The 25605-nt window shown below is 53.4% G+C and overlaps 12 protein-coding genes across 12 annotated transcripts; 7 read left to right on the top strand and 5 right to left on the bottom strand.

The window, feature by feature from the left end:
- Nucleotide 1: 1 nt before the first annotated feature.
- P153DRAFT_385324 (uncharacterized protein) lies at nucleotides 2–481 on the top strand (the record flags this gene model as incomplete). Its single annotated transcript, XM_033670417.1, has 1 exon — nucleotides 2–481. The coding sequence occupies one exon, from the start codon at nucleotides 2–4 to the stop codon at nucleotides 479–481; it is 480 nt and encodes a 159-aa protein (XP_033524476.1).
- An 89-nt stretch (nucleotides 482–570) lies between these two features.
- P153DRAFT_366563 (Prefoldin beta-like protein) lies at nucleotides 571–1279 on the bottom strand. The gene is made up of 5 exons (XM_033668078.1): nucleotides 1152–1279; nucleotides 1033–1103; nucleotides 854–978; nucleotides 742–802; nucleotides 571–685 (listed from the first exon to the last, which is right to left on the bottom strand). The coding sequence occupies exons 1-5, from the start codon at nucleotides 1210–1212 to the stop codon at nucleotides 632–634; spliced, it is 372 nt and encodes a 123-aa protein (XP_033524477.1). The 5' UTR covers nucleotides 1213–1279; the 3' UTR covers nucleotides 571–631.
- A 105-nt stretch (nucleotides 1280–1384) lies between these two features.
- Nucleotides 1385–3667, top strand: P153DRAFT_431143 (vacuolar protein sorting-associated protein-like protein VPS4). Its single transcript, XM_033672878.1, has 6 exons — nucleotides 1385–1751; nucleotides 1801–1827; nucleotides 1901–2072; nucleotides 2125–2460; nucleotides 2510–2960; nucleotides 3020–3667. The coding sequence occupies exons 1-6, from the start codon at nucleotides 1643–1645 to the stop codon at nucleotides 3239–3241; spliced, it is 1317 nt and encodes a 438-aa protein (XP_033524478.1). The 5' UTR covers nucleotides 1385–1642; the 3' UTR covers nucleotides 3242–3667.
- Nucleotides 3668–4025: 358 nt separating this feature from the next.
- P153DRAFT_290382 (ARM repeat-containing protein) lies at nucleotides 4026–7672 on the bottom strand (the record flags this gene model as incomplete). Its single annotated transcript, XM_033663711.1, has 5 exons — nucleotides 4026–4233; nucleotides 4285–6779; nucleotides 6827–7002; nucleotides 7213–7432; nucleotides 7490–7672. 5 exons carry the CDS (start codon nucleotides 7670–7672, stop codon nucleotides 4026–4028), a joined length of 3282 nt encoding a protein of 1093 aa, XP_033524479.1.
- Nucleotides 7673–8217: 545 nt separating this feature from the next.
- On the bottom strand, nucleotides 8218–10799 carry P153DRAFT_366566 (CBS-domain-containing protein). Its single transcript, XM_033668079.1, has 4 exons — nucleotides 10329–10799; nucleotides 9402–10275; nucleotides 9256–9350; nucleotides 8218–9208 (listed from the first exon to the last, which is right to left on the bottom strand). The coding sequence occupies exons 1-4, from the start codon at nucleotides 10509–10511 to the stop codon at nucleotides 8360–8362; spliced, it is 2001 nt and encodes a 666-aa protein (XP_033524480.1). The 5' UTR covers nucleotides 10512–10799; the 3' UTR covers nucleotides 8218–8359.
- On the top strand, nucleotides 10706–11805 carry P153DRAFT_315734 (ribosomal protein S26e). The gene is made up of 5 exons (XM_033664967.1): nucleotides 10706–11003; nucleotides 11055–11089; nucleotides 11145–11272; nucleotides 11357–11459; nucleotides 11520–11805. The coding sequence occupies exons 2-5, from the start codon at nucleotides 11067–11069 to the stop codon at nucleotides 11632–11634; spliced, it is 369 nt and encodes a 122-aa protein (XP_033524481.1). The 5' UTR covers nucleotides 10706–11003; nucleotides 11055–11066; the 3' UTR covers nucleotides 11635–11805.
- Nucleotides 11806–11937: 132 nt separating this feature from the next.
- P153DRAFT_339628 (uncharacterized protein) lies at nucleotides 11938–13090 on the bottom strand. Its single transcript, XM_033665834.1, has 3 exons — nucleotides 12790–13090; nucleotides 12423–12658; nucleotides 11938–12373 (listed from the first exon to the last, which is right to left on the bottom strand). The coding sequence occupies exons 1-3, from the start codon at nucleotides 12812–12814 to the stop codon at nucleotides 12026–12028; spliced, it is 609 nt and encodes a 202-aa protein (XP_033524482.1). The 5' UTR covers nucleotides 12815–13090; the 3' UTR covers nucleotides 11938–12025.
- Nucleotides 13091–13432: 342 nt separating this feature from the next.
- P153DRAFT_290165 (uncharacterized protein) lies at nucleotides 13433–16959 on the top strand (the record flags this gene model as incomplete). Its single annotated transcript, XM_033663698.1, has 4 exons — nucleotides 13433–14786; nucleotides 14839–15728; nucleotides 15783–16471; nucleotides 16518–16959. 4 exons carry the CDS (start codon nucleotides 13433–13435, stop codon nucleotides 16957–16959), a joined length of 3375 nt encoding a protein of 1124 aa, XP_033524483.1.
- A 114-nt stretch (nucleotides 16960–17073) lies between these two features.
- Nucleotides 17074–17602, top strand: P153DRAFT_230745 (uncharacterized protein). The gene has a single exon (XM_033662683.1). It carries the CDS (start codon nucleotides 17187–17189, stop codon nucleotides 17523–17525), a length of 339 nt encoding a protein of 112 aa, XP_033524484.1. The 5' UTR covers nucleotides 17074–17186; the 3' UTR covers nucleotides 17526–17602.
- A 756-nt stretch (nucleotides 17603–18358) lies between these two features.
- On the top strand, nucleotides 18359–21324 carry P153DRAFT_366571 (uncharacterized protein). Its single transcript, XM_033668080.1, has 8 exons — nucleotides 18359–18417; nucleotides 18493–18910; nucleotides 18965–19171; nucleotides 19235–19378; nucleotides 19433–19520; nucleotides 19684–19781; nucleotides 19831–21029; nucleotides 21082–21324. Exons 2-8 carry the CDS (start codon nucleotides 18503–18505, stop codon nucleotides 21182–21184), a joined length of 2247 nt encoding a protein of 748 aa, XP_033524485.1. The 5' UTR covers nucleotides 18359–18417; nucleotides 18493–18502; the 3' UTR covers nucleotides 21185–21324.
- Nucleotides 21325–21340: 16 nt separating this feature from the next.
- Nucleotides 21341–22581, bottom strand: P153DRAFT_339634 (uncharacterized protein). Its single transcript, XM_033665835.1, has 2 exons — nucleotides 22441–22581; nucleotides 21341–22390 (listed from the first exon to the last, which is right to left on the bottom strand). The coding sequence occupies exon 2, from the start codon at nucleotides 22228–22230 to the stop codon at nucleotides 21424–21426; it is 807 nt and encodes a 268-aa protein (XP_033524486.1). The 5' UTR covers nucleotides 22231–22390; nucleotides 22441–22581; the 3' UTR covers nucleotides 21341–21423.
- Nucleotides 22582–23155: 574 nt separating this feature from the next.
- Nucleotides 23156–24744, top strand: P153DRAFT_290028 (ATP-dependent RNA helicase DHH1; the record flags this gene model as incomplete). Its single annotated transcript, XM_033663690.1, has 2 exons — nucleotides 23156–23872; nucleotides 23923–24744. 2 exons carry the CDS (start codon nucleotides 23156–23158, stop codon nucleotides 24742–24744), a joined length of 1539 nt encoding a protein of 512 aa, XP_033524487.1.
- Nucleotides 24745–25605: the final 861 nt, after the last annotated feature.

Genomic DNA, 25605 nt, shown 5'->3' on the forward strand with positions numbered 1-25605 from the left:
CATGCCTAATCAAGACCACATCCTCATTCTTGGCCGCGATGAAGTTACACAACCCTTACTTCTTACCGACATCCCTCAGAGCTCGTTTCTACTTGTCCAGCTCAGCAATCTACCCCCGCGCGACCGCTACATCCGCCTTCCAGCCCTCACCACCAACATGGTCGCCGCGTACTGCGAATTGCCATCCGTGGACGTCTTGGTCAGAGAGCGCGATTGGATGCACATTGTTAACCTGGCCATCACAGCAGAAATTTTGCAAGATCCTGTTGTGGAGACGACTGCCATCACTGCGCTGAAGAGGAAAGCGAGAGCTGAGAAAGCGTGCACGTGCGAACAGGCTGTTCACGATCATATCCGGGACTTCACGCGGAACACGGGAGGGGGTGTGAGGATTGTGCAAATTATGGAGGAGATTTGGAGAAACGAGAAAAGATCATTTATCTCAACCACCAAGGAAAGAAGAGAGGAGTGGAAGGCCTGAGGTTCCTAGACTGGAAACGTCAAGACCTTATATAGACTGTTAGTGTAGGTCAGAATCATCGCGTATCTTGACTGGACGGACTCTGCGGTCTTGGTTGACCAATGCAATCGAATTGGGTATCTTATTTTGAGTTTTGTCTACATGAATGCACTATGATGCTACTGCTTGCTGTGATTGCTGCGCCGCTTGTTGTATCTGGATGATCTGTTCAAGATATCAGTAAACAACTGATACCGTCTTTGAGATTGTAAATAACATACCTCCATCTTGAACTTCTCACTCTTGGTTTGAATGTCTGTGATCTGCTTCTCAATTCGCTTGCTACTTATTGTCAGTTCTTTTACTCTCTTACTCGAAGCTTGTCTCACTCACATCTCGTTTTCGATAAATTCCAGGCGCCCGTTTACTGCCATCACAGCTTCTGTCTTGTCCTGCTTCAGTAGCACTGGTCCTATCTGCTTGTAGATGTTTGCATCATCACTGAGAATGGCGAATTCCTACAAAAGTTTTACTCAGCATTGACCCCTCAGTCGAAGCTATTTCAATCATACCTTCTGCACTGTAGTATTCTCCTGCTGTTGGGACTCGAGTTGCTGCCGTGCTTCTACAGCCGTCGAAAGCTCTACACACATATAAGCAATGACATCATCCAAGATCGCGATATCCGCACCTGCTTGAAGATTCTGATAGCTATCGGAAAGCTCCTGTAGCTTTTTCTGCACGTCTCCCATATCTTCGTGATGCTGCTGAGTAACCGCGCGTGCCAAAAGTTTCGTTTTCGCGGCTCACGACAGAGGTGGGATGTCGAGCTTCCCCGATTGAGAGTGGTGGCCCTCGTAACCGCGGGGCGGGGGGCTAGCGCGGTTGCTTGGCCATGGCAACCAGAGGGAAACACGCAGACATTACCGGGCCACAAGAGCAACTTTACTCGCTATTTGCTGCATATTTGACTGGTTGCACGGCCTTTGCGTGTGGCTTTTCTCTGCTGAGCATACTGTATAGCAGTGTAGGCACTCTACGTAGCCAGGATTGCCCCGCGCCGACCGCTCCTCTATTACCGCACCGCATCTACGATCTATATCCAACCGCCTACGCGACGCGCATACATAGGACGTTGCCACACACAACAGCTACAGCGTGTAGCCCGAATTCAACGCAAGGATGAGTAGCGCGGATTTCCTGGGCCGTGCCATTGAGCAGGTCAAGAAGGCAATCGAGACGGATACTGCTGGCGACTATGAGAAGGCCTATCAGCTGTACTATCAAGCTCGTGGGTCACACATGGTTCAAATAAGAAGGTTTCCGCTAATACAACATAGTCGAACTGTTCATGCTCGCTCTCAAATGTGCGTTCACCTCCAACTCTCGCCTGGTGACCAGACTTGGATAATGCAGGACATCATGCTGATAAGCAACCAGGGGAGAAGAACCAGAAATCAAAGGACATGATCCGAGGCAAGGTCGCCGAGTACATGGAGCGCGCCGAGAAGCTCAAGCAGCACCTGAACCAGAACGACGAGACAAATCGCAAGAAACCGTCGGCCATGGGCGCGAATGGAAAGTCTGCGGGCGGGAGTGGGAAAGGCGCAAAGTATGTGGCAATCCCAGCAGTAAAAGCCACGGGTGCTGACTAGACGCTACAGGGGCGAAGACGGCGAAGAGGAGCAAGATGCCGACTCGAAGAAGCTCCGCGGTGCGCTCGCTGGCGCCATCCTTACCGAGAAGCCCAATATTCGATGGGAAGATGTCGCCGGTCTGGAGCAGGCAAAGGAAGCGCTGAAGGAAGCCGTCATATTACCCATCAAGTTCCCGCATCTATTCACCGGTAAGCGACAGCCATGGAAAGGTATCCTGCTCTACGGGCCGCCTGGTACGGGTAAGAGTTATCTAGCGAAAGCGGTTGCGACAGAAGCAAACAGCACGTTCTTCAGTGTATCGAGTTCCGACTTGGTCAGCAAGTGGATGGGTGAATCAGAACGGTAAGACAAGCCTTCCTGTGCCGTGGAGTTGGTTTTTGACATGAAACAGATTGGTAAAACAGCTCTTCGGCATGGCGCGCGAGAACAAGCCCTCCATCATCTTCATCGACGAAATCGACGCTCTTTGCGGTCCACGAGGCGAAGGCGAATCCGAAGCATCACGACGTATCAAGACCGAACTGCTCGTGCAGATGGACGGTGTAGGCAAGGACTCGCGTGGCGTTCTCATCCTCGGCGCAACGAATATCCCATGGCAACTCGACTCTGCCATCCGACGACGTTTCCAGCGAAGAGTGCACATCAGCTTGCCCGACACGCCTGCGCGAATGAGAATGTTCGAGCTCGCCGTCGGCAACACACCCTGCGAGCTGACCCAAGCGGATTACAAGCAACTGGGCGAATTGAGTGAAGGATACTCTGGCTCTGATATCTCCATCGCCGTACAAGACGCGCTCATGCAGCCCGTGCGCCTCATCCAGACCGCAACACATTACAAGCCCGTACGTCACTTTCACATCCATCTTCCAAAACAGTGCGCCCTTTGATTAACACCATACAGGTCACCGTAGACGGCGAAACAAAATGGACACCCTGCTCCCCCGGCGACTCCCAAGCCGAAGAAAAATCCTGGACCGACCTCACCGGCGACGAACTCCTCGAGCCACCGCTCCGCGTACGCGACTTCGTCAAGGCAATCAAGGCCTCGAGACCGACGGTCAGCGGCAAGGATCTCTCGCAAAACGCAGAGTGGACAAAGGAGTTTGGTAGTGAGGGCGCGTAGTTAGTCAGTCGCGCTGGAGCCATGATGCGTGGTGCTCTTTTGCAAAACTTTTTGCATTCTTCAGGTCCCGTGCGGCATAGCTAGCGGGATTACCTCTTTTTTTTTGTTCCATCGCCCGGTGAATGGATGGATGGGTGGGTGGTGGATTGGCGTTTTAGGCAAACATGACATGGATGGATGGATGAATGGACGGATGGGTGGATGGACTTGCTCAGGATTTGAACATACGAGAAACCATGAGATATACCGACGATGAACTTGTAAATGTGCAAAGTTCTGTTCGAGACTTTTGCAGTTCTCTCCTCGTTTGCCAAACACCTCACCCACTTTCAACGACTTGATACATGTTGAAGACGTTTTCAATTTGCTTGTGCAGAGAGGCCCAAAAGAATAAGTAGATAAGCTGCCGCCCCTTTTCGCTATTCTACAAGACATGACACTGAACTACGCCCGCCCTACCCCGATCTATCCATGACAAGTCGTATGAAGCAGCGGAGAAAACAAGCAAAAAACTGGGTGGGGGCAGAGAGAAGGGGAAGAGGGGGGCATTCCGTATTCATTCATCATAAACCACTCTCGCCTCGCCAAACCTTTACCTCATCTCATGCGCCCTGCACGTGTGCGCTCCCCACCCCATGACCGGGGAGCCTTTGCGCCCAGCGCGCGCTATTCATTCTTCGTAAAGTCCTGATGCATCATAGCCCCTTCGTAAAGTTTTCCCGCTAACACAACGCCATTGCATATTCAGTCCACGCGACGCCCACGCTTCGACTTTCTTCGGCGCCTAGGAGAAGTAGGCTTGCGCGGTGCGTTGCTGCTCGGGTGTGAGGGTCGCGGCAGCTTGTGCGAGGTTGGTGTTTGTGGCTTGGATCAGGGCTTTTACGGATGTGACGACGCGGGTGGCGGTGACGCCTTGTAGCGTTTCGGCGTCGAGGGCTTGTACGACGAAAGTGAAGACCTTGGCGGGTTGCGAGAAGACGGCAGGATTTTGTCTAAAGAAGTGTTAGTATTGATTGTTTGATTACCAAAGAGGGGCGACTTACTGTTCAATCAGCTGAGACAAGAATGCGTATGCATATGGCGCGGCTTCCTCGTCGTTGATGATGGGAAGTGTGTCTAGCCATGCGGCGGCAATGTCTTGCCAGTTTTGAACCTTGGCTGCGTTGTAGTGCAGAATCTTCGCAATGGATGTTGAAGCGTTCTCTGTTGCGAAAATGTCGTCATCCCCGCGCGCATTTGGGCGCTGGACAACTTGGAAGAGCATCTGTAGCGATGCGGCGGCGAAGTCTGACCATGCCTCACCTCCCTTGTGCGCAGCGACACCCACACCGTAAACGGCTGCTTGTCGGTTGGCAGGGACGTCGTCTTGCATACCGTCAATCAGTGGCTGAACTATGTGCTCACTGTACTTCCACGATTGAGGACCGCAGAATTCGAGAACGTCGTCGAAGATGCAGATAGCCCATTGGCGTTGGGTGGGATCCTGGTTGACAACGGCGTTCTTGTAAAACTCCATGAGCTGCTCCCAATGTGGTAGGAATGAGGTACCCATATTCTTGAAAATTGTGTGGAAAGCCTTGTTCATGTCCGAGAGGAGGTTCTGGTCGTCCTCAATGGCGAACAAAGTCTCCTCGGAGGCCTCCTCACCATCCTCGTTCTCAGCCTGTTCTTCCAGACGTTCCGCAACACGCTCCTGGTAGTCTTTCAGTACACCGCGGGCGGCCACAACGAAGGCGTCCATGTGTGCAGTTGTCAGAGAGTTCCTGCCGACACATTCCAAGCACTCGTAGAAGCACTGGTACATCTCGGCGAGCGTGTCGATGGCGGGCTCCGTGCTAAGAACTTCAAGAACGCGCTCGACTGTGCGTCCCCAAAGCGTCGCTAATTGCTGTGATTCCGGACCATGCGCCTTCTTGTATGCGTTGAGGAGTGCCGGCACACACTTGGCCGAAGCGACGCGCACTGGGTCATGGAAGAAGAAAGCCAAGCCAGGCAACGCGATCTTGTCCATAATCTCCATGACGTATGGCTCAAAGGCGTCTTCGAGTACTTGTGCGTAGATGACGATGAGCTCAATCGCCATGTGCTTGTCTTCGAGGATGCTAGTCTTGATACCAATGACCTTGCCCTTGAGTGGGACAAGCTCCCAGCCCTCCTCTTCTTGAATCTGAGCAACCTGGTCCTCGTCGTCGAGCAGCTGAATGTCAGCCTTGGATCCAGCCAGTTCGGTCAATGGTGGGATGACACCGGCAAGGAACGGTACGAATTCGCGTCCAAGAACACGGCACATGCGACCCCAGCAGTGGAGTAGGTAAGAGGCTTGCGGGTCATCAGCGTCTGCTACGCTGTTCTGGATTCGGCCAAGGAGCTGGACCAGGTTCAATGCATCTTGTCCCATTCGTTCTTTTCCAACGGCGAGAGCAATCAGAGTAGCACATTCCATAGCCTTCGCCCTCAACAGACGGTACTCTTTTGACTGTTCTTCTTGCAACACGTTGAAAAGTAGCGGCATCAAGGTATCGTAGTACTTGGAGAATGCAGCCTCTGCGGAATCAGCGACGGTCGCAATGGTAGACAAAGCCTGTTCTTGCACGAAGCGCTTAGGACTTTGCAGAAGCATGAGCAAGTGGTTCAGCAGTTGGTCCAGATATGTCTCGAGGATATTCTTCTCGGCCTCCTCGCAGAAGTTGACGAGGGCCGCGGCAGCGTGCGCCTGTACACGAGGTTCCGCAGATTCAAGCACCGGTATGATACTGGGCAGAACGATCTGATGGTACTTCTCCTGCATGGTTCCGGCGAAGTCGGTACTCATCTGGCCAACGGCGTTGCAACCAGCCCATCGCACACGGGGATGTGGGTCTCGCAGAGCGGGAATAACAAGATCAAGAACTTTGTCAAGCTCTCCGACCATCAACTCGCGGCAACCCTCGGAGATGGCCGAGATGGCCATGAGGGCAGCGTGTCGATCTCGCCAAGCGGAAGAGGTCATCATCCGTGGGAGCCAGTTGAACGTTGGGGGCAAGATAGACTGGCCACCGAGCTTATTGGCCAAGCGATCCATGCATTGCTCACCAGCAACGTGGTTCGAATCACTTTCCTCGTCGAGATCTTCTGAAACATTCCATTCCTCCGCGTCGTCATCGTCGGCACCAACGTCTGTCATGAGAGACAAACATTGCGTGACCATGTCGTTTGTGAAGTTGGGGTCCTTCTTGCACATTTGTGGAGCATTGTCCGCGAACGTAGCCATCAACTCGAGTGCGTTCTGTCGTGCAGTCTCTCCAAGGTCCTTGTCCTGGATAACAGAGATGCTAAACTGCACAAGGCTGTTGAACAGAGGCTTGAACATCTTTGGCGCAACCTCAGCCAGGTCGATGAGCGAAATAAGGGCCTTCGTAAGGAGGTCCGCGTCTCCAGAGTCCTTGATCGGTGGGAGGATGTTGAGGATCTCGGGGATCAGCGAGTAGTACTTTGACTGGGTCTTCTTGGTAATGGAGCGGAAGAAGGACGCAAAAGCCTCTACAGCAGAGATTCGGACCTGGAACAGTAAGTTGTTGAACATGGTTTCGCGACGTTTCTACCCACTGAGGTCTCGCTGTCTGCGAATCCGCCCTTGAATGCGCTCATGACGACATCTTCGTGCTGCTTCTCGATAATTTGCGGTGTGGTCGAAAATATCCTGAAGGCGTTCTCCCGCTGTGCTGGGTCTTGAGATTGACTGGCTTGGAACAACCCTCCAAGGAGTTCCGGCCATGCCACACCTGGGAAGAGTGTTAGAATATGTTATATAAAATGCTGTGTAGAAGCCTTTCTGAAGGCGCTGAGTTTCGACTAGAGACGCGCATCGCCCAGGCTGGCGATAATCATGGCGTGTTTCCAATCCTCGCGTGATCTGGCTGACTTCTAACCAGTTTTTGGCTGTGCTGCCATGTTCTCCCCATGATATGCGCTGAATGGTGGAGGTGTCTTACCTTCGTCTGTGTGCTGCCGTGCTAGCTCCGCAACCGCATCGCCGACCTTGCTCCTCACGCTCGCATCAGGCTCCTTGCCAAGGCAGCTCAGCAGCTTTGCGCGGATGGCCTCGCGCTCAGCGGGGTTGAGAGTCAGGAACAGGTCTGCGTGCTGGCCGGAGGGCGTCTTTCGTGGCTTCGAAGACTGCCGTCTGAAGAGAACGGCGGCGAATGTGCGGGTCTAGTGCATGAGTTGGAACCGGGCTCTAGCAAATTGAAACCAGTCATTGTTACTCACAGACGTGTCTTGGGCGAGGTCGATCTGCTCCGACAGGCCCATCAAGAGCACATCAGGCCGTTGTGCCACCCATTCGTCGTTGAGCTGCTGCTCGGCGTTTGAGCGCTGCACATTGTCTGGCGACTGGAGGCCCTGCAGCAGGCCGGCCAGGGCGGTGTGCACTTCGGCGGGGAGAACAGACATTGTGACTGTGTGTGGTGGTGTTTTGGGGAGGCGCCCCAGTAAGCGTGGGGATGTTGTTCGCGCAAGGGTCTCAAGGGATTATGGGAGTCGAAGGCGATGGTTGGCGGGGTGGATTGCCTGTCTCTCACACAACCAGGTCGAACGTGTGCAGCAAGAAAAGGCACAGAGTCCTGAGCCTGTTGGCAACTGTAGTCTGCAGGAATGTGTGTGCAAGCGGCGGGTTGCTGTGGAAATTTGGTGTGTTTTGGCGGGGCTTTGGGCTTCGCGAGTCGCCCGCCAAAAATGTTTCCCGTGCCAAACTCAAAGTGCAGGGATCTGTTCAAAGGGACCTTCATTCCACGCGACCATTGGCTGACCAGGAACCCTGTACGCCCTGAGCTTCCATCAACATCATGTACTGGTCCTCAGCCATGTGAGGTAAAACAAGTGTTGAGGCTGACAGTCTACAGCCTCTCACTGGACGCGAAACCCATCTAGTGCTCTGTTGTGACTTTCAGTTTAGGTACGTCACGCGCCTGTCATTCCTCAGGTAACATAGAGAAGAATTATACTGGTTTAAACTGGTATGAAAGCCGACTATCACGACGACGCAGTAGCCGGTCTAGGGATATAGTACAAAACTAGCAAAGCTGCAATCTGAAACGTCCTACACGCGTTTCCAACGACAAAGGAGACAACAAACGAAAACTACCGACGCGAGGCACGCCCCAGCACGAAAACACCGACAATCACCACCGCTAGGACACCGATGGCTCCTGGGAGAAGAAGATCGTTGGGCACGCCAGGAATGACCTCGGCTTGTTCTACGACCGCAGGAGGCTGACTTCCCCTGGCTTTCGACCTTGGCCTTGCATCTTGTTCGTCCTCATCGAAGAACTGTTTGCGCTCACGCAGTACAGATTCTGGTGGAGTGAATGGCTTGGTCGCAGCAGGTTGCGAGTTGAGCTCGGCCGAATGCGGGGCCTCGTCTGGATCATGCACAAAAAGGTCCACCTTCTCGTGGTGAGTGAGACGTGCAAGGCTGACAGCCTCATTCAAGTCGGCGTTCGTAGTGATCGAGACCGTATCACCCTCGTTATCGAGGTAGCTCAGGGCAAAACCAGCCTTGGATAGCCTGCCGTACTCGAATGTTGGCGTTCCTCCAATCGAGTCGACTTCGCCGCCAAGCTTGTTAGCTACCATCGAAATAAGGTCTTCGATGCCAGCAGAAGCCACGACTTGCACTCGGTGTACGCGACCGCTGGGAGCCTTGAACTTGAAGGGAAATGGCATGTCCTCATACGAGGTCGGATGGGCACTGGCCACAGCAGACGCAGACGGCGAGTCTCCATTGTGGGATGCAGACTCATTAGGAAGAACAGTGTCTCCGCGCTCCATCAGTCCAGGGCGGTTGTCATGAGACACAAACGATCGGTGGTCGCCTTGCATTTGGCTTCTGCCTTCACCAGACATCATCGACTCTGTTTCGTTGTCAAGCGATAACCAAAACTTGTTCCAGGCAGGGCCTTCGCTGTCTGTCGTGCCCATACTGTTGATCTTCAGAGGGATTAGCGTGTGCCACAAAAAGCTGCGAACGATCTTACCTGATCCAGCGTAGCGTAGGTGAGCTTGAGGACATCCACCATACCAACGATTTCACCTGCATCGCTCATAACGGGAAGGTTGAGGTAGTGGCCATCTATGAAGATGTTAGTGCTTGTGTCTCATGTGGTGGTTGCACGACACATACCGTGCATCTTGCGAAGAGCAGACTGAATGCTCATGTCCATTGGCGCGAAGTCAGGGTGGGGTGTCATGACCCTGACGACGCTGCAAGTAGCTGGGTCAAGACCAGCAGCAATGACACGAAGTACAACATCTTTGCTAGTAAAGATACCGGTGATGGCGCCTTGATCCTGAACCAAGACAGCAGTAGTGTGGTTCTCCTTCATCAACGAGGCAGCCTCCTTGACCGACGTGCGCACAGACACGGTAGTCGGGGGTAGCCCTGTCAAGACCGACTCGAGTGTTGGGCCAGACATCTTCTGTCGGATAGCCTCGACATATTGGATGATCTGCTGAGGTTGACTTGATCCCATTTCCGCCTGCACGCCCTCCAAAGCGTCATAGAGCTTACGAGATGAGCTGTAGGCACGCTCGAGCTTCTCCATGGCATCGTAGAAGCACTTTGTGATATCCAAGATGCCGGAAATGTCATGGTTCTCGTCCATAACAGGCAAGTGGCGGAAGCCTTTCCTGACCATAAGGTCCAGTGCATCCGTGGCGCTAGTATCAGTCTTTGCGCAAAGGGGGTTCTTGGTCATGATCTCCTCGATGGTGACGTCTCGCGCTTTGATGCCTGCTCCAACGACGCGGAAAGCCAGATCCTTGGCAGTAAAGATACCGGCGATGCGGTCGTCATCGTCGGTGACTAAGACACAGTCCTCCCTCTTCGCCGCCATCAACTGGGCAGCTTCAGCGACGGTCGTGTTGGGCTTGATCTGCAGGGCCGGGCTGGGCTTGAGGGCGAGGACGGTGCCGGGGGGAGCCTTCCGCTGCGGGCGCACACGGCCGCCAGGGTTCTTCTTCTTGTTCAGGTCCGTCTCGATCCTGCGTCGGATGGCCTGTGAGTCTCATGTAAGCCCCTGTCGGATAACCTGCCGTCTGCGACACTCACATCGTCCCGCTTCGACATCTTGGCCCTGGCGGTGAGAGAGGAGCCGCCGGCATCGCTCTGGGCGACGTGGGAGACATGAGTCTCCAGGTTTGGCCGCGGAATGCCAGAGGGGCTGCTAATCTGCGGCTGGGGCTGCGGGCGGTTTTTGGGCGTGTTGCGCATGGGACCACCGGTGTGCGACATGGCTGCGGTTGGGCCTTACTGGCTGAGGGGTCTATATTACAGCGGATAGTCGACAGCAGGCGCAGACGTGGTTGTTAGCGGACGCTTCGGGGGTGTGAAGATCTCCGTTGCCAGGGTTCTGCTGGCGAAATAAACGCGCTGCTTAGGCAAGCGCCGAGGTCACACGGACGGACTGAAGGATTCCACCACAACGCGTGTGGAATGAGGCTGGGTGTGCGTAAAGGGCAGAGCAGAGCAGCAAGAGATGGGCACGATGCGTCTATGATTTGTCACAGCTGTCAAACCACGGCAACCCGACAAAGTGCGCAACACCCGAGCTGCTGGGCTGTTGAGGGGTCGCGTGCCAAGCGATAAGATAAGATCTGGCGAATTCTCGGAGCTCGCTAGGCCCTCCACACCTGGCATCGAATTTCGCACTGCAAGCTGCGTCACGCAACGAACGAACACTCCCACGACAACACCCTTTGCTGACTTCTAGGTTTAACATCTTCGGTGCGCACCCCGACTTTTTGCCAGAGGAACCATTCACTTACAAGACACCAGAATCAGCCCATCATGGTCAAGAAGCGAGCGTCCAAGTAGGCAGCGTCCAAGCAATGCACCTGGCAAGAGGCGAGGCTAACAGCATCACAGCGGCCGTAACAAGAAGGGTCGCGGCCACGTCAAGCCCATCCGTTGCTCCAACTGCTCCCGATGCACCCCCAAGGACAAGGCGATAAAGAGATTCACCATCCGCAACATGGTCGAGTCTGCCGCTATCCGTACGTCTCGCGAAGCCCTCACACGTCGCGCTGCATAGGAGCGACCGCCACGCTCGAAGAAACTGGGACTAACCACTCGGGCAGGTGATATCTCGGATGCGTCCGTCTTCCCCGAGTACACCGTTCCCAAGATGTACTTGAAGCTCCAGTACTGCGTCTCCTGCGCCATCCACGGAAAGATCGTGCGGTATGTCTACATCGCCACAGCACCAACAGGAGGGTGATTAGGCTCTAACAACCTACCCAGTGTCCGCTCGGTCGTCGGTCGCCGCAACCGTGCCCCTCCCCCACGTGTCAGGTACAACAAGGACGGAAAGAAGATCAACCCCAACCAGGCCGCTGCTAAGACCACGACTGCATAGAGGATTGATGGGTTCGGGAAGTGATTGATCATGGCGCTTGGTATGGGTCTCACGGTTCTTTCGGAATCTCGTACGGCTGAAATGCATGAATCCACGAAAGATTATGCAGGCCAATGTGATGATTCATGGTGGCAAGCTTGCTCGGAATGGAATGCTGCGGGCACCAGGGGCTAGTTATGAGCTTGTAAACAAATATCCAAGTCGATCTACATCAGCCTCGCGTCAAATCTTGAGTGACTCGTCTGTCTGTTGAAACTGCAGTACTTTGTCAATATTGATGCTCAGAGTCTGGAGTTTGATCGTGTTAGATCTACCAGAATATGCAAGAATAAATTCCAGATATCCTCATTCGTATATTGTCGTAATCATGTTATTCGTACAAGACGCCACTTCAGTCATGTCGCATTTTCCCGTCACCCAAGTCATCCTCATCATCATCATCGTCATGAAGAGCCTTCCCACTTGTGGGTTCCGGCTCTGTCGTGTCCCAGTCCTCTACATTCTCATCCCACCGATCCAGCTCTTCATCAACTGTAGGCCTGACAACACCCGACTCCTGCCCATCCATGTCTTCTCCCAGTTCAATGTCCCTCTCCTCATCGCCTGCAACGGCCGCATAGCCGCGTGCAGCCCGCTTCCTCTCGAGCATGCGCTTGTGATACCAATTGCAGCCTGCAAGGGCAGTCAGCGACCCCAGCACGTTGGCGACGATGTCATAGTAGTCGAATTCGCGGTGGATCTGCGTGCACATCAGCATCTTGCGATGTTTGACAAAAGTGGTCACGTACAGGCAGCAGTCCCTGCACAATCTCGCTTGCCAACCCCAAGCCCACAGTGCACACGGTGAAGGTGAGTTGCAGCACCTTGCGCCGCGACGTCTCGAGGATCCAGTAGAAGGTAAATGTCACCAGGAAGAAGGCAACAAAGTGCAGCACCTTGTCTGATTGGGCATAGCTGGGGAGTGAGTAGTCGGAGGGGGAAAACCCAGCAACGGCGGAAATGAAAATCAGGCCTACAAAGGCCCCTGGGAGAAAGTCAGTTGGGGGTGGTGGGCAACGGTGGGTTGCGGCAAGGGTCTGGCGGATACTGGGCTTGCATATGCTGTGCGCATGGGGTGCCTTGGGCAGCGGGTGGTTGATGTGGGAGCGAACGTACCGGCAAAGGGCTTCCGTATCCGCATGTTGGACCGAGAGGAGCACTACGGGGATTGTGGGTTGCAGAGCATCATCAGGCACAGTGGTGGAGAAGCGCTGCGACGTCGATGGCGCTGGCGGAACTCTAGCCGCCGCCTTACTCTTCTGAGGGTAACCTGGCCATCACGTGCATGGCTTGGACGGTGCATTCCACTCGCGTTCTGAGCGCGACGAGCCGGGCGCGCGAGAACAGCGCGCAGGATGCAGTGCTGGCTCTCTGGCCGCGGCCGTGGTGGTGTGCCGGGCGACGTGCACACGGCGGGCCAGACGAGCGGGCGAGTTGAGTCGGTGTTGGAGGCAGGCGCGATCCCCAAACACGCTAAACCGGAAACTGGCTGCGCTTGCCTTCCTTATTCCAACGTTACTCTCCTCTCCGCGAGCCGGCTGCACGTTCGGCCATCAAGACGCGCGCGCCCCAGACGTCTTCCATCTCGCCGCCATCCCGCCTCGACTTGCGCGCCACCAGGCTGCTTCCATGCTTGGTTTCAGTGCATCGCGACACCTGCACGAGGTTGGCCGTCGCCCCAGAGGCGGCCGTTCCCTGTAGAGGCCGCTGCGCCAAGACACGACCCAACCCCACAAGCGACCGCGACGGCGACGACGTTATGTCGCTCGTGGCGCCAACACACCGGCCGTCTTCCAAAGATCGCCCCAGCCATGCCCGCCTGCCCAAGCCGACGCCCAACGCGATCCGCCTGCGCACCCCCAATGCGACGCTGCCCGAGGAGGCCATGTCCGCGAACAATCTGGGGGAGGGCGGAGACGCTATTGCCGAGGAGGATCCGCGGGCGGCGCGCTGGCGAGAGCACTACCGCCGCACCGAAGCGCGTCTGAACGCGGTATTAGGGGGCACGTCGCTCCACGACACGCTCGATGCGCTGGACAATGGCCCCCAGGCGTCCGATGATGTCCCGACGGCGCATGACGCGCACCCGGCCGTCACGCCAAAGAAGAGGGCGGCCAGGACAATCGACGAGGACGACTACGGGGACGACGATGACGACGACGATGAAGACGACACACACACCTCGCCGCTGCTCTCGCGAAGCGCCCCGAACGGCCTCGCTGCTGCCCCCGACACGCCAACCCTGGTCCGCACATCGCCTCCCTCGAGCAAACGGGGCATGGAGAGAACACCGTCGCTGGACCAGGCCAAGTCGTCCGACGATGTGCGCAAGAAGCTGCAGCAGGACAAGGAGGCCGCCGAGGAGGCTGCCAAGCGCAGTTTCCACACCATCTTCTACACCCTGGAGAGCGACCGCGACGCCATGATGGAGCAGCAGAAGCTCGACGAGCTCGACCGGCAAGTCGAGACCGAGGTGGCTGGACAGCCTGCGACTGCCCAGCCCAACGGCGTCGTCGCCGCTCCTCAGCAGGGCACCCTCAGCACCACCAACCTCGGCGCATCCAGTCTGACCCTCAAGCACCTCATCGCCCGCATCGATGCGCAACGCGACAGAGTCCACGCGACCGACGCCCAACTACGCAGTCTGATCAGCGAAGTCCGCAAGAACAGGAGCAAGTGGGCCAACGAGGACCGCGTCGGCCAGGAAGAGCTATACGAGAGCATGGAGAAGGTCATCATGGAACTCAAGGCTGGCGAGCACGCACACCCCTTTCTACAGCGCGTCAACAAACGCGAAGCACCCGACTATTACCACATCATCAAGCAGCCCATGGACATTGGCACCATGATGAAGAAGCTCAAGCAGCTGCAGTACAAGTCGAAGAAGGACTTTGTCGACGACCTCATGCTCATATGGTCAAACTGCTTGAAGTACAACGCGGACCCCAGCCATTTTCTCAGAAAGAAAGCACTCCACATGAAGAAGGAAACCGAGAAGCTGGTGCCTTTGATACCAGAAATCACGGTCCGCGATCGCGCCGAGGTTGAAGCTGAGGAGCGGAGGATACGCAATGGCGACATCGACGCGGACGGTGCTGATGACAGTGAAGATGGTATGCGTTTGTCAAAGCAGCGTTTTGTATGATATACTAACATACCGCGTAGAAGAACCTATCATGGCTTCTCGAGGTCGAAAGGCACCAAGCAAAGGCGGCAAAGGCTCGAGCACAGCCAGAAAGGCGCCTCCAGCAGGTCTGGAGGGCACACCAGCTCCAGACGCTAAACCACCTGTTTCCTCTTTGAACCACCAAGTCTCTAACTTGAAGAACGAGTTTCTGCGCGCAGACTCAGAGATGGAAGGTAGCGTTAATGGATTTTCAACTCCCCCACCTGGAGCTTTAACGCCATTGGGCCTCAACGGCGCGTCAAGAAATGGCTTGAACGGCAGTCAAGCTGACATTTCTGATGTTGATGGCACTGCTGTTTCAGTCAGTGGCTCCGCTCTGGAGGAGGACGCTGATCTCGATGATCTGGAATACAAAACCTGGAAACAAGTAACCAAGAAGGATCGAGCGACAATCGCCGCAGAACGACACCGCCTTTTCCGTAACGAGCAGCTCCAACCTGAGGAGCCTGCTATTCTGCGTTCCAAAGCTGGCATGCGGAGGTGGCAACGCCATCGCAAACAAGCAAACGAAGAGGAATCCTCACGCGATCCTATCTCCGCACCAGACGGCAAAGATGGTGTCCAGGCCATCGCCGGGGAGTCGCTTGCTGAAGGTATTGAGGGTGAAGACGAGCGCCAGATACCCGACTATTATGACCCTGTCTGCGCCATCCCAGATCTTAATGAGCGCCACCAATGGGTCGAAGACGGCGAAGGCCAGGTCATTCAGCGCGCAGAAGAGTATATGCGTATATTCCCATCCGGCCAGTTCACAGCACCCAACACCGGTGTGGCCAAGCGTATGGATGCGAATATGCAGGCAATGCAAGACACCAGGAAGATTTGTGCGAAGATTGGCATAGTGAAGCAGATGCAGCTTCAATCACAGGTATGCAGCTAGTTAGTGTACAAACCTTGAACTTGAAAGGCTAACCCTCGACAGCTATACCAAAACCAGTTCCAGAAATATGAGCCCCAGCCATTCATGGAACAAGACATCGAGCCATTTGTCGTATCTGAGGATGGTCCAGTAATGGCTCCTTATGTGTGTCGTGCAGCTCTACAAAGAAGCGTTGGCAAAATCTTCTATCACGCTGGGTTCGAGGAGTTTCAGCCTGCGGCGCTTGATGCGGTCACCGACATTGCGGCAAAGTTTTTCCAGAACCTTGTTGCGAGTCTTGGTGTCTATCGCGAAACACCGAAGATGAGGTCTGAGACGCCGGTGACCCTTCCGAGCGGGCAACTTACCAGCTGGGTCCCACGGTTTACCCAGGAAGAGGCTGTGCTCCATTCTCTGCATGCTAACGGTGTTGAGCTGGAGAGCTTGGAGACGTACGTTAAGGACGATGTCGAGCGACTCAGTACCAAGCTTGCTGGTATGCACGATCGTATGCGGTCGTACTACGCCGAGCTCCTTCGACCCGCTCTGGACAACGTTGGCACAGATGGTGCTGGTGCCTTCCACGATGGCAGCGAGCAGTTTGTTGGAGGAGACTTTGCCGAAGATATCGGAGAAGACTTTTTCGGCTTCAAGGAGCTCGGTCTCGACAGAGAGTTTGGCCTCACCTTTAGCGTGCCATTGCATCTGCTGCAGAACAGAGTTCACAATGCCTATGCAAGGCAGGACACGAAGTATGTATTTCTCGATATTTTGATGATCAACTGCTAACTCCCTTAGTAATGCTACTGCTGCTGGTGATCTCATGCCCGAGCCATCGAAATTCGAAGCAGTCACATTACAAGTCGTCGACGGCCAGATCGGTCTTGTGCAAGACTGGTTGCTCAACAAACTTCATGATAATGGCAATCAAGCGCTTATCGAGGACGACGACCTGCCGCCCAAGCAGCGCTTCCCCAAGCCGCGTCTGCCTCCTACAGGAAAGATCTCAAGTCCTCGAAAGCGCCCATTGAGAGAGCAACAGCAAATGGCACGCAAAAAGCGCAAGCTTGACGAAGAAAAAGAAGAAAACGGGAAGGATAATGGGCTTATGAAGGGGCTCGGCAAGCCAATCGGCAAGTTGAAGCTTGAACCTGCTCACCGAGAAAGCCACGGCGTTCAGGATCCAGAAAAAGAGGATGGGAGTGCTCATGGGATGCCTAGTCCGCCGGAGTCATTTTAGCAAAAGTGTCGTGTACACACCAGCGAAGCTCGACTGCTGCGACTCTCTCTCTCTCTCTCTCTAGCAAACGTCACAGATTGACTACCATGCATGGGGTCGGACATTTCAGACGCCGACCATGACCCGCATTTTCAAAGTTACACGTTCAGTTCTGGTGCACACATTTGAATATCCATTTAATCAGTCACGCTTCTGTTTCGATTCTCTCGTCAGCCACATACGACTCTATGGTTTTATCGGGGTGGAACGTTTTGTATTTTACTCGACACTTATTTTGGCGTTTTTGGTTCATTGTGACGCTTTTTTTTTGGCGCTTGCATTGTGTTATCTTTCACGGGGGCGGGCGGATTGATGAGTTTCTTCATGCTGAATGGGCGAACGGTGGGGTGTCCGTGATTATAAACCATTTGGTATATCGACATGGCTTTTTTTTTCAAATTGGGCGTCTCGGTTGCAAGACGCAGGTATGTTTTTGGGGGGGGGTGGGACTTCTTATTACTTCTCTGCGTGTTTATCGCGTGCGGCGAGGATCACAACCTTCGGGCTGCTTTGTATATATGTCGTAATGAGGGTGCAGGGGTGCGGCATGGCATTGGAGTGGATTTAGTGTGAGAGTATGAAGTTAACATGAGAATCATGGGGTTTTCAAAGATTTTTCATGTGCGCGTGCTTGTGATGTGAAGGCCCGAGTTTGGGTAGATTGATGTTTTCTGCCTCAAAAAGACAGGTGTCAGATGAGAGAGACACATCGAATGGCGAAGGTAGGTTACGTCGGCTGTGTGCTGGCAATCTCTGATGATGGTCGTATGACAAAGAAGACGCTGTAAAAAATCACTAATCTTGTCTTGTATAGATTGGGAATTTTGAGAATCAAAGGCTTGCCTGAGAGAGAAGATCATCGACGGAGAGGTCTAGATTCACGGGAAAAAATGGTAAGCTTACAACAAATAATTTCGCCAACCCATCAAATTGCGATTTCGAAGTGGTAGACGTAAAGATAATCGGGTCTTTATGGAAATTTATACTCTACTGGCAATGTTTCAACGATCTTGGCTGATCCAATGATTACTCGTCTTGATGCAAAGTCTTTTTTGCGAACAAAGCAACTTCAGCAAAACTTGGACGGTGTTGAGCGAATTAGGATGGGGTTGTGTCGCTCGACGCGCAGACCGCCATTTTCGCCCGAGTCTCGACACTGCATACGTGACGGACGAACAGTTCCAAATAGACTGAAAGGCTCATATTATCTGGCTGTATTAATGATCCGCAGCAATGGAACCTGTGGTTGACATTATAAACTTGGATTTGATAGATAGCCGAGAGCTGAGATTGGAGTTCCTAGCGCATAACTAGGAGTTTCTTTCCCTGCGCGAACCTCTTCCATTCCACCTCCCCATCGCAAATGACGTGCACCAGTCTTTTCTGATCAAACTTATTCTGAAACATCCCTGCGTGTCAGTAAGTTGACTCTATTTTGAATCATCTCTCACAAGTACCATCGTTTTTTTCATCGTAAAGCTTACACGCCACGAGGGCTGGATTGATGGCCTCGACATCTCCTCCTGTCACTTCACTTCATCGCTCCGCCGACACCAAAGTCAAGGCGTGCAGCGCCTGCATCGACACTTTCTCTCGGTACTTTGAGCGGACATATGTCCGCAAACTAAAGTCTGATCTCGGATCTTCCGCTTTTCATCGTCCTTGTTTGGTGCTGCTTCGAGGACTTGTCGACAGCACCATCATGGCTGTACATGGCAATGGGATTCAAAACATCAATCAGTCGCTCTCACCGCCAGAACAAATCGAACAATGCTGCCTGTCAAAGTACTACGAGTGGACGCACATCAACCCAAAGCAAAAAATCACTTATGACGACTGGAAAAAATCTGAAGAGACAAAAGGTCTTGCTCTCTATTACGCTGCTCTGAACATCTGGGATGAACCTGATACCGTAAGTCACCAGACGCGAAAATTTCCATTCCGCATCTTTTTCTGATGAAAACAGGATGATGAGGTGGAGAATGTTGCAGTGGTCAGTCGGTCTCGCGATGTGCAGGTTCAGTCGGCGCGCGAGCCGAAAAAGACAGTGACGACAAACGGCCACGGACGGTCGCATGTCGCAGGCTCAGCAACACCACTTACATCTGCAAATTCTGAAGAGCTGAGTGCGTCAGGCAAGAGGAAGCCGCGAAAGCAACGCAAGAAATATTTGGTATGTCGATTTTTACTCGCGTTTTTGTCTTTTGGCATGTTCATGTAGCTCATCGTCTTTTAGTCTGAGGAAATCGTGGCCTCGGATGGCAGCGATCATGGCGAGATGGTTACACCTATCGCTGGGCCTGCAAAGTCTTCGAGACCAGCTGTTACTTTTAGTGGAGGACGCAAGCCGTCTGTTCGCAAGGCCAAAAAGAAGCGTCTTGTAAGTGTTTGTTATTGGCACCTGCTTTTCGTTCATTGCTCACCTCATTCTTAGTCTGAACAAATCATCTCGCCAGAAGATGAGGAAGATGACTCCATGGCATTAACAGAAGTCTGGTCGCCAAATATCCCCGTTCGTTCTGGTACGTCATGCGTTCCAACTTCTGAACTTGCCCCACATTTTGGTGTATCCTCAGGAAATGATCGGAACGCTTTAACGTCGGAAGACTTGTTTTACAGTACCTATATATGTTCATGAGACGAAGTATTTGGAAAGTTTGAACGACTCGCTGATTTTTTTTACAGCTCCAGGCGTTCCAGCTGCTGCGCAACACTCAGACTCGCCGAGGAGAATAGTCAAGCTTAAAGTAGGCTTTGGGAAGAAAGCAGCAAAGAAATTGCTTGTGAGTTCCGCCTTGTTGAATCTTTTCTATGCAATACTAAGTTTTTCAGTCTGGAGAAAGTGTGCTCGAAAAAGACAGAGATAATGAGGGGGCATCCGCTAAAATTGCCACCTCTACTATTGGGACAGTTGTTGAAGACAAGGCAAAGACTGGCAGCAACGCTAATCTCTACCTGAGTGGTACTGCTGATGTGAATGGAGGGTCCAACTCTCCGGCTGGTTCGCCTGGGCTACAAGACGACTCGTCTGCCACTACTAGACGCGGACTGCGAATGCGAAGACCAGCGCAGCGGCGGCCTTACTACCACGACGCGCAACTCTTTGATGAAAGTAGCGCTGCAGAAGAGGAGGAGTTGGAGGAAGGGGGAGAGCCAGTTGAGCAAGAAAACGACCAACCAGAACAAGAGCAAGAAGAAGAGCAAGAAGAAGATATTCGACCAACATCCAGAGGACGAAGTACAAGGCGAGTATCATACGCTAGTATCATTGGTATCGATGACGAACTTCTATCGGCACTAGACGAACAAAGTAAAGCTCTTTTGCAAGAAGAGGATCAGGATGACGATCCGAACGGGCGCAGGCCCAGGCATTTCAAGGGCAAAGGACGAGCTTGGAGGAAAGATGAGTCAGACGAAGATCTGGAATTTGCGCCATCGAAGAAGAAGAAACTGGCCAAAGCAAAAGCACTAACAGCAAGCGGCAAGAAACGCGGCAGGCCAAGGAAGAGCGCACTCTCCGAAGACATCATCCACGATGATGAAGACTCCGACGCAGCGACGGGCGCTGGAGACTCCATGGCCGGGAGTCCTGCGCCACCCACGCCCGTCCCCACGCCCGCGTCAGTAACTATCACGAAGAAACGAGGCCGCCCGCGTAAGAGCGCGCTCTCCGAAAGCGTCGCAACATACGATTCTGCATCGGAAAACCTCAACGCTTCAGCTCCGCCTACACCCCTCCTCGCGCCCAAGAAACGTGGACGCCCCCGGAAATCCGATCAGAGCATCATGTCCAGAGAGGACAACGAGAACGGCGATGAAAATCATGACGATGACGAGGAATACTCGCCAAAGAAGTCCGCCTCTAAAACTAAGGCAAAGAAACCTCGTGTATCGGGTGTATCTGCCCCAGACGCCATTCCCCTACCGCTGGACGGCAGCCTCGACGAAGATGTACGGCCAGACGAAGTGATCGCTCCCAGTCTCAGTCCCAGCCGTAAGCGGAAGAGTGTTAGTGACAGCGAGGAAGAAGTGTGAGTAGATTCTGTTTGTGTTGTATTGTCGGGTGTGCTAATCAGTGGATAGTGTTCACGATGAGGCGTCTAGGGATTTTGCATTCGATCTGCTGCGTGGTGCGGGGACGTTGGGAGGCGAAAGGAAGTATCATACTAAGATGCAGTGGAATTGAGGGTGTTTTGGGTTGGGAGTTTGGATTGCATAGCGGGTGTGGGAGTGTGGCGTTGTGAGTAAGCATGGGATGGGATGGGTAGGGTGTGTACAAGTATCGAGTGGTAATTAATATATAGACATATTGTTTCGCGATTTGGGTGTTGGTAGTTTTGGAACTGTATATCATTTCGCATATTTCACAGTAGAATACACAATATCTTCCACCAACCACACACAAACTTATACACACACATACACTCAAATCCTAAGCCCCCGCAACCTGATGAGATAATACGCAGCTCCAAACGCCATGCCCCCAAGATGCCCCGCATGCCCAATCCTCGACGTCTCATCATTCAGAAAATACCCATCCACAGCCGCAAACCCCAGCGTCAGAACCCACAACGGCATAGGAATAACCCCCATCAGCATCATCTGAGCATGCGGATAAAAACACGCCGCAACCGTCGTAATACCCATCAACGCGCCGGAAAACCCCACGCCCCTCGACCGATCATAAGCCCCAGCCGGCACCTTGCGCGCGCGATTCTGCAGATAGCCCGCCGAGCCCAGCAATCCCGACCCGAAGACGATGATGAGGAAACGGGCCGGTGTGATGATGGGCAGGCGCACGAGGAACTGGCCCATGGTGTAGAAGACGAACATGTTGCAGGCGAAGTGGGTGAGGGACAGGTGTGTGAAGGTGGCGGTTAGGGCTGTCCAGTAGCGTTTTTCGTCGCGGAAGGCGTTCAGGTTCAGCGTCATGTTGTGGATGAAGGCGTACATTTTTGCGGGGTAGTTTTGCTCGGCTAGCGCGTTGGCGTAGATGCTGTAGCCGTAGATGGTGGTGTTTATGCCGAGGAGGGCGTAGATTATCGTTTGTTTTGCGGCGACGGGGTTGGTGGTTGGGGTTGGGATTGGGATTCTGGGTGGTGGAGTCCGGGGTGTGTAGAAGCGGGCGTGTTTGAGATTCTGGGTCCGTCCGAGAGCTGTGTTGGAATGGAAGAAGGTGGATGGCGTTGTTCTGGGCCGAAAAGCCCGTGCTAGCCGGAAGAGGGAGGACATGATGGTGTTGAAGTTTGAATGCGCAAAATGAGGATGCTTGAAATTTGCGTCGCGTGAGCACGTGTATTACAACCTGAAGTACTGTGTAGCTGGCAAAGATGCAGTGCTTTCTTGGTAATGAGTGGCAATAGACTCCTGGCAAGCAATCCTGAGATTGGACCTTTTCGAACTGTCAGCATTCGTTAATATATTTGTGAGGAATACAATTACTGTAGCAAAGCAAAGGTTTTAGTGTTTTGGCGCCAAGTCTCGAACGCAGCAAGTAACTAGTGAAGAACGCGAACTCGGTCTTCGCCCAAACCAGGCTCGAGAAGACAAAGGGAGAGTGTGTGCAGCACAGGCACAACCAAGAGGTAAGCTAGATGACACTTGCAGTGAAGGACGCGGCTGACGTCGAGCTAGCCAATGACACGACAGCTCACGGACCCACTCCTTCTCTCCACTCCACCCTCAGTTCCTGCGTGCATAAAGAAGACTGTCTGACGTCCCCATCACCACACAACCGCGCTTGTCTGCACAAATTTGCACTATTGCCCCAGCCCCGACTGACTCTGCTGCGCCCAGCCTCACTCTGCGCGACCATCCAGAACCCACACTCGCAGACAGTAACCCACTCCCAAGCTAGACGACGACATCCCGACTCAATCCTCAATTGGACCAGCTCCCTCGAGAACGTAAACACAGACCACAGCACCCGCTTAAAGCTGCCGCAAGTTAAGAGGCACCACCAACCTCACCCATTCTCATCCATCCCCACCTTGCTCGACGACACACCCCCACGAGCTCTCGCGTCCCACCACCCCCCTCACTTCAGCTGTCGCCTACCTCTTTTGTAGTTGCTGCGCAGAGACCAATTGCGCCCTCTCCCCCACACATCGACCTCTGACGTCCTGACCAGCTACCCCACCTCTGGTGGCATATCACAATGACCTCGGAAATCACAAACCAGCTAGCAGCCGCTCGGCTGAGCGACGCTCCCTCGACAGAAGCACATTGGAAAGACGGATTGAAGGCGCCCGTAAAAGACGCGCGGCCACAGACTGAGGATGTCACGGCAACAAAGGGCCTCGAATTCGAGGACTTCTTCATCAAGCGCGAGCTGATGATGGGCATATTCGAGGCGGGCTTCGAGAAGCCATCGCCCATCCAGGAAGAGACAATCCCAGTAGCCCTTACTGGACGAGATATTCTTGCGCGAGCGAAGAATGGCACTGGAAAGACTGCCGCCTTCGTCATCCCCACACTCGAGCGCGTAAACCCAAAGAGCCCCAAGACGCAGGCATTGATCCTCGTCCCCACCCGAGAGCTCGCTCTACAAACCTCACAAGTATGCAAGACGTTGGGAAAACATCTTGGCATCAACGTTATGGTGTCGACGGGTGGAACTGGTCTCAAGGACGACATTATCCGTCTTAGCGAACCAGTCCACATCATTGTTGGCACACCAGGTAGGATCTTGGATTTGGCGGGCAAGGGTGTCGCCGATTTGTCCGCTTGCCAGACATTCGTCATGGATGAGGCCGACAAGCTTCTGTCGCCAGAGTTCACGCCTGTTGTCGAGCAGCTTCTCGGTTTCCACCCCAAGGACAGGCAGGTCATGCTCTTCAGCGCTACCTTCCCAATCGTGGTGAAGAGCTTCAAGGTACTATAACCAACAGGTTGTACGGCGACGACATTACTAAACTAGCACAGGACAAGCACATGAACTCTCCATATGAGATCAATTTGATGGACGAACTAACCCTTCGTGGTATCACGCAATATTACGCTTTCGTCGAAGAGAAGCAGAAGGTGCACTGCTTGAACACCCTCTTCAACAAGTTGCAAATCAATCAGTCCATCATTTTTTGCAACTCCACGAACCGTGTTGAGCTTCTTGCAAAGAAGATTACCGAGCTTGGATACTCTTGCTTCTATTCGCATGCGCGTATGCTTCAACACAATCGAAACCGCGTCTTTCACGACTTCCGCAATGGTGTTTGCCGAAACTTGGTCTGCTCTGATTTGTTGACTCGAGGTATTGATATTCAGGCCGTTAACGTCGTCATCAATTTCGACTTCCCCAAGAACGCTGAGACCTACCTGCATCGTATCGGTCGTTCTGGTCGATTCGGTCATCTTGGTCTGGCTATCAATTTGATCAACTGGGAAGATCGATTTAACCTGTACCGCATTGAGCAAGAACTCGGAACCGAGATTCAGCCCATCCCTCAAGTCATTGAGAAGAACCTCTACGTCTACGAATCTCCCGAGTCAATTCCTCGTCCTATTTCCAGCTCGCAGTACAACCCAGGTCAGGGTCAGCAAGATCAGGACGGCACCGTTGCGCGAGGTAACCCTGGCCAGAATGCTCGACAAAACTTTCGCGGTGGGCGAGGCGGCGGTGGCCAGTTTCAGCAAGGACAGCGCCGGGGCCCCCCACCTAACCAACAAAACCAGCAGAACCAGCCACCCCGCCAGAACGGCCAAAACCCCCAGCGGAACAACAGGCCGCCACCTGCTGGACCACTTTAGGCGTTCTCAGCCGAGAAGTGAGGCTGTCAGGGTGTGGCTGTCTGAGCTGCTATCGTTGACTTCGACGTTTGACATTCCATCATCTATGTCACGATCTCTCTTTGCCCAGGAGCCAGGGCAAGTTCAATTGTCGTTCCCAATGCATTTATTCTGGAGTTGTTTCTTGTTATGATTACGCACGTGGTTGCCGACGAAGTCGATGGCTTGACGAACCGAATCATTGGCGCATATGGAGTCTCACTATTTGGACCGTTCTGTGTGTACTATATACCATGGTTTCTGGTTCTGGATCTTTCTTTTCTCGGTTGGCTGGCCTCGCCGATTTTTGTTCTTGGCGGCGCCACTCTTACCTTTTCCTCTGCGGAGTGTGATTTCGCGCTCCGACTTCTCCACTTGTTTATTCTCCCACCTATTCCGCTCATCAGCATCGGCAGTTGATTGAGCCATTTTCAAAAGTTTGAACTCTGTCCGCATGTACGATCTGCGATTTCAACCTTACCATCCGTCGTTCGGCTATTCACCATCTCCAACGCCTACTGGAAATCATTAACTCGTGTTGGGTTGTGCTAAAACTCTTCGCGTTATGAGCTGCGATTGCTCAACTTTGGTCCATGACGTCATCTGTCTGTTCGGGACTCATACGTTCTCTCCTAATTAACCTCACTCCCGACATGTTAGCGTGAAACTTTTCACGCTTCCTGCCATCGAATATTCTTGCGGTTTCGCTCCCTCCTCCGCACCACTGAGCGCTACTACTTGGCTCGCTTCAACGTTGATCATCCTCATTCTGCCTTGCAGATATGAGAACCTGTATCAGTCCGGGCTCTTCTACACAACCATTGTTTACCGTCTGCCCGTTTC

The sequence above is a fragment of the Dothidotthia symphoricarpi genome (genome assembly GCF_010015815.1).
Source record: "Dothidotthia symphoricarpi CBS 119687 unplaced genomic scaffold P153scaffold_9, whole genome shotgun sequence".
Taxonomy (NCBI): Eukaryota; Fungi; Ascomycota; class Dothideomycetes; order Pleosporales; family Dothidotthiaceae; genus Dothidotthia; species Dothidotthia symphoricarpi.

Excerpts from the sequence above, each read along its gene's own strand:
- P153DRAFT_230745 (XM_033662683.1), top strand. The coding sequence starts at position 17,187 with ATGGTTTTATCGGGGTGGAACGTTTTGTATTTTACTCGACACTTATTT.
- P153DRAFT_366571 (XM_033668080.1), top strand. The coding sequence starts at position 18,503 with ATGGCCTCGACATCTCCTCCTGTCACTTCACTTCATCGCTCCGCCGAC. Across the intron at positions 19,379-19,432 it reads AGGCCAAAAAGAAGCGTCTT|TCTGAACAAATCATCTCGCC; the intron begins GTAAGTGTTTGT and ends CCTCATTCTTAG. Across the intron at positions 19,782-19,830 it reads AAGCAGCAAAGAAATTGCTT|TCTGGAGAAAGTGTGCTCGA; the intron begins GTGAGTTCCGCC and ends TAAGTTTTTCAG.
- P153DRAFT_315734 (XM_033664967.1), top strand. The coding sequence starts at position 11,067 with ATGGTCAAGAAGCGAGCGTCCAA. Across the intron at positions 11,273-11,356 it reads GGTCGAGTCTGCCGCTATCC|GTGATATCTCGGATGCGTCC; the intron begins GTACGTCTCGCG and ends CCACTCGGGCAG. Across the intron at positions 11,460-11,519 it reads ATCCACGGAAAGATCGTGCG|TGTCCGCTCGGTCGTCGGTC; the intron begins GTATGTCTACAT and ends CAACCTACCCAG.
- P153DRAFT_431143 (XM_033672878.1), top strand. The coding sequence starts at position 1,643 with ATGAGTAGCGCGGATTTCCTGGGCCGTGCCATTGAGCAGGTCAAGAAG. Across the intron at positions 1,752-1,800 it reads TCAGCTGTACTATCAAGCTC|TCGAACTGTTCATGCTCGCT; the intron begins GTGGGTCACACA and ends AATACAACATAG. Across the intron at positions 2,961-3,019 it reads CCGCAACACATTACAAGCCC|GTCACCGTAGACGGCGAAAC; the intron begins GTACGTCACTTT and ends AACACCATACAG.
- P153DRAFT_366563 (XM_033668078.1), bottom strand. The coding sequence starts at position 1,212 with ATGGGAGACGTGCAGAAAAAGCTACAGGAGCTTTCCGATAGCTATCAG. Across the intron at positions 803-853 it reads GAATTTATCGAAAACGAGAT|CAAGCGAATTGAGAAGCAGA; the intron begins GTGAGTGAGACA and ends GACAATAAGTAG. Across the intron at positions 686-741 it reads GTGAGAAGTTCAAGATGGAG|ATCATCCAGATACAACAAGC; the intron begins GTATGTTATTTA and ends TATCTTGAACAG.
- P153DRAFT_339634 (XM_033665835.1), bottom strand. The coding sequence starts at position 22,230 with ATGTCCTCCCTCTTCCGGCTAGCACGGGCTTTTCGGCCCAGAACAACG.
- P153DRAFT_366566 (XM_033668079.1), bottom strand. The coding sequence starts at position 10,511 with ATGTCGCACACCGGTGGTCCCATGCGCAACACGCCCAAAAACCGCCCG. Across the intron at positions 10,276-10,328 it reads AGATGTCGAAGCGGGACGAT|GCCATCCGACGCAGGATCGA; the intron begins GTGAGTGTCGCA and ends TGAGACTCACAG. Across the intron at positions 9,209-9,255 it reads CCTACGCTACGCTGGATCAG|ATCAACAGTATGGGCACGAC; the intron begins GTAAGATCGTTC and ends ATCCCTCTGAAG.
- P153DRAFT_339628 (XM_033665834.1), bottom strand. The coding sequence starts at position 12,814 with ATGCGGATACGGAAGCCCTTTGCCG. Across the intron at positions 12,659-12,789 it reads GATACGGAAGCCCTTTGCCG|GGGCCTTTGTAGGCCTGATT; the intron begins GTACGTTCGCTC and ends ACTTTCTCCCAG. Across the intron at positions 12,374-12,422 it reads TTGTGCAGGGACTGCTGCCT|ATCCACCGCGAATTCGACTA; the intron begins GTACGTGACCAC and ends ATGTGCACGCAG.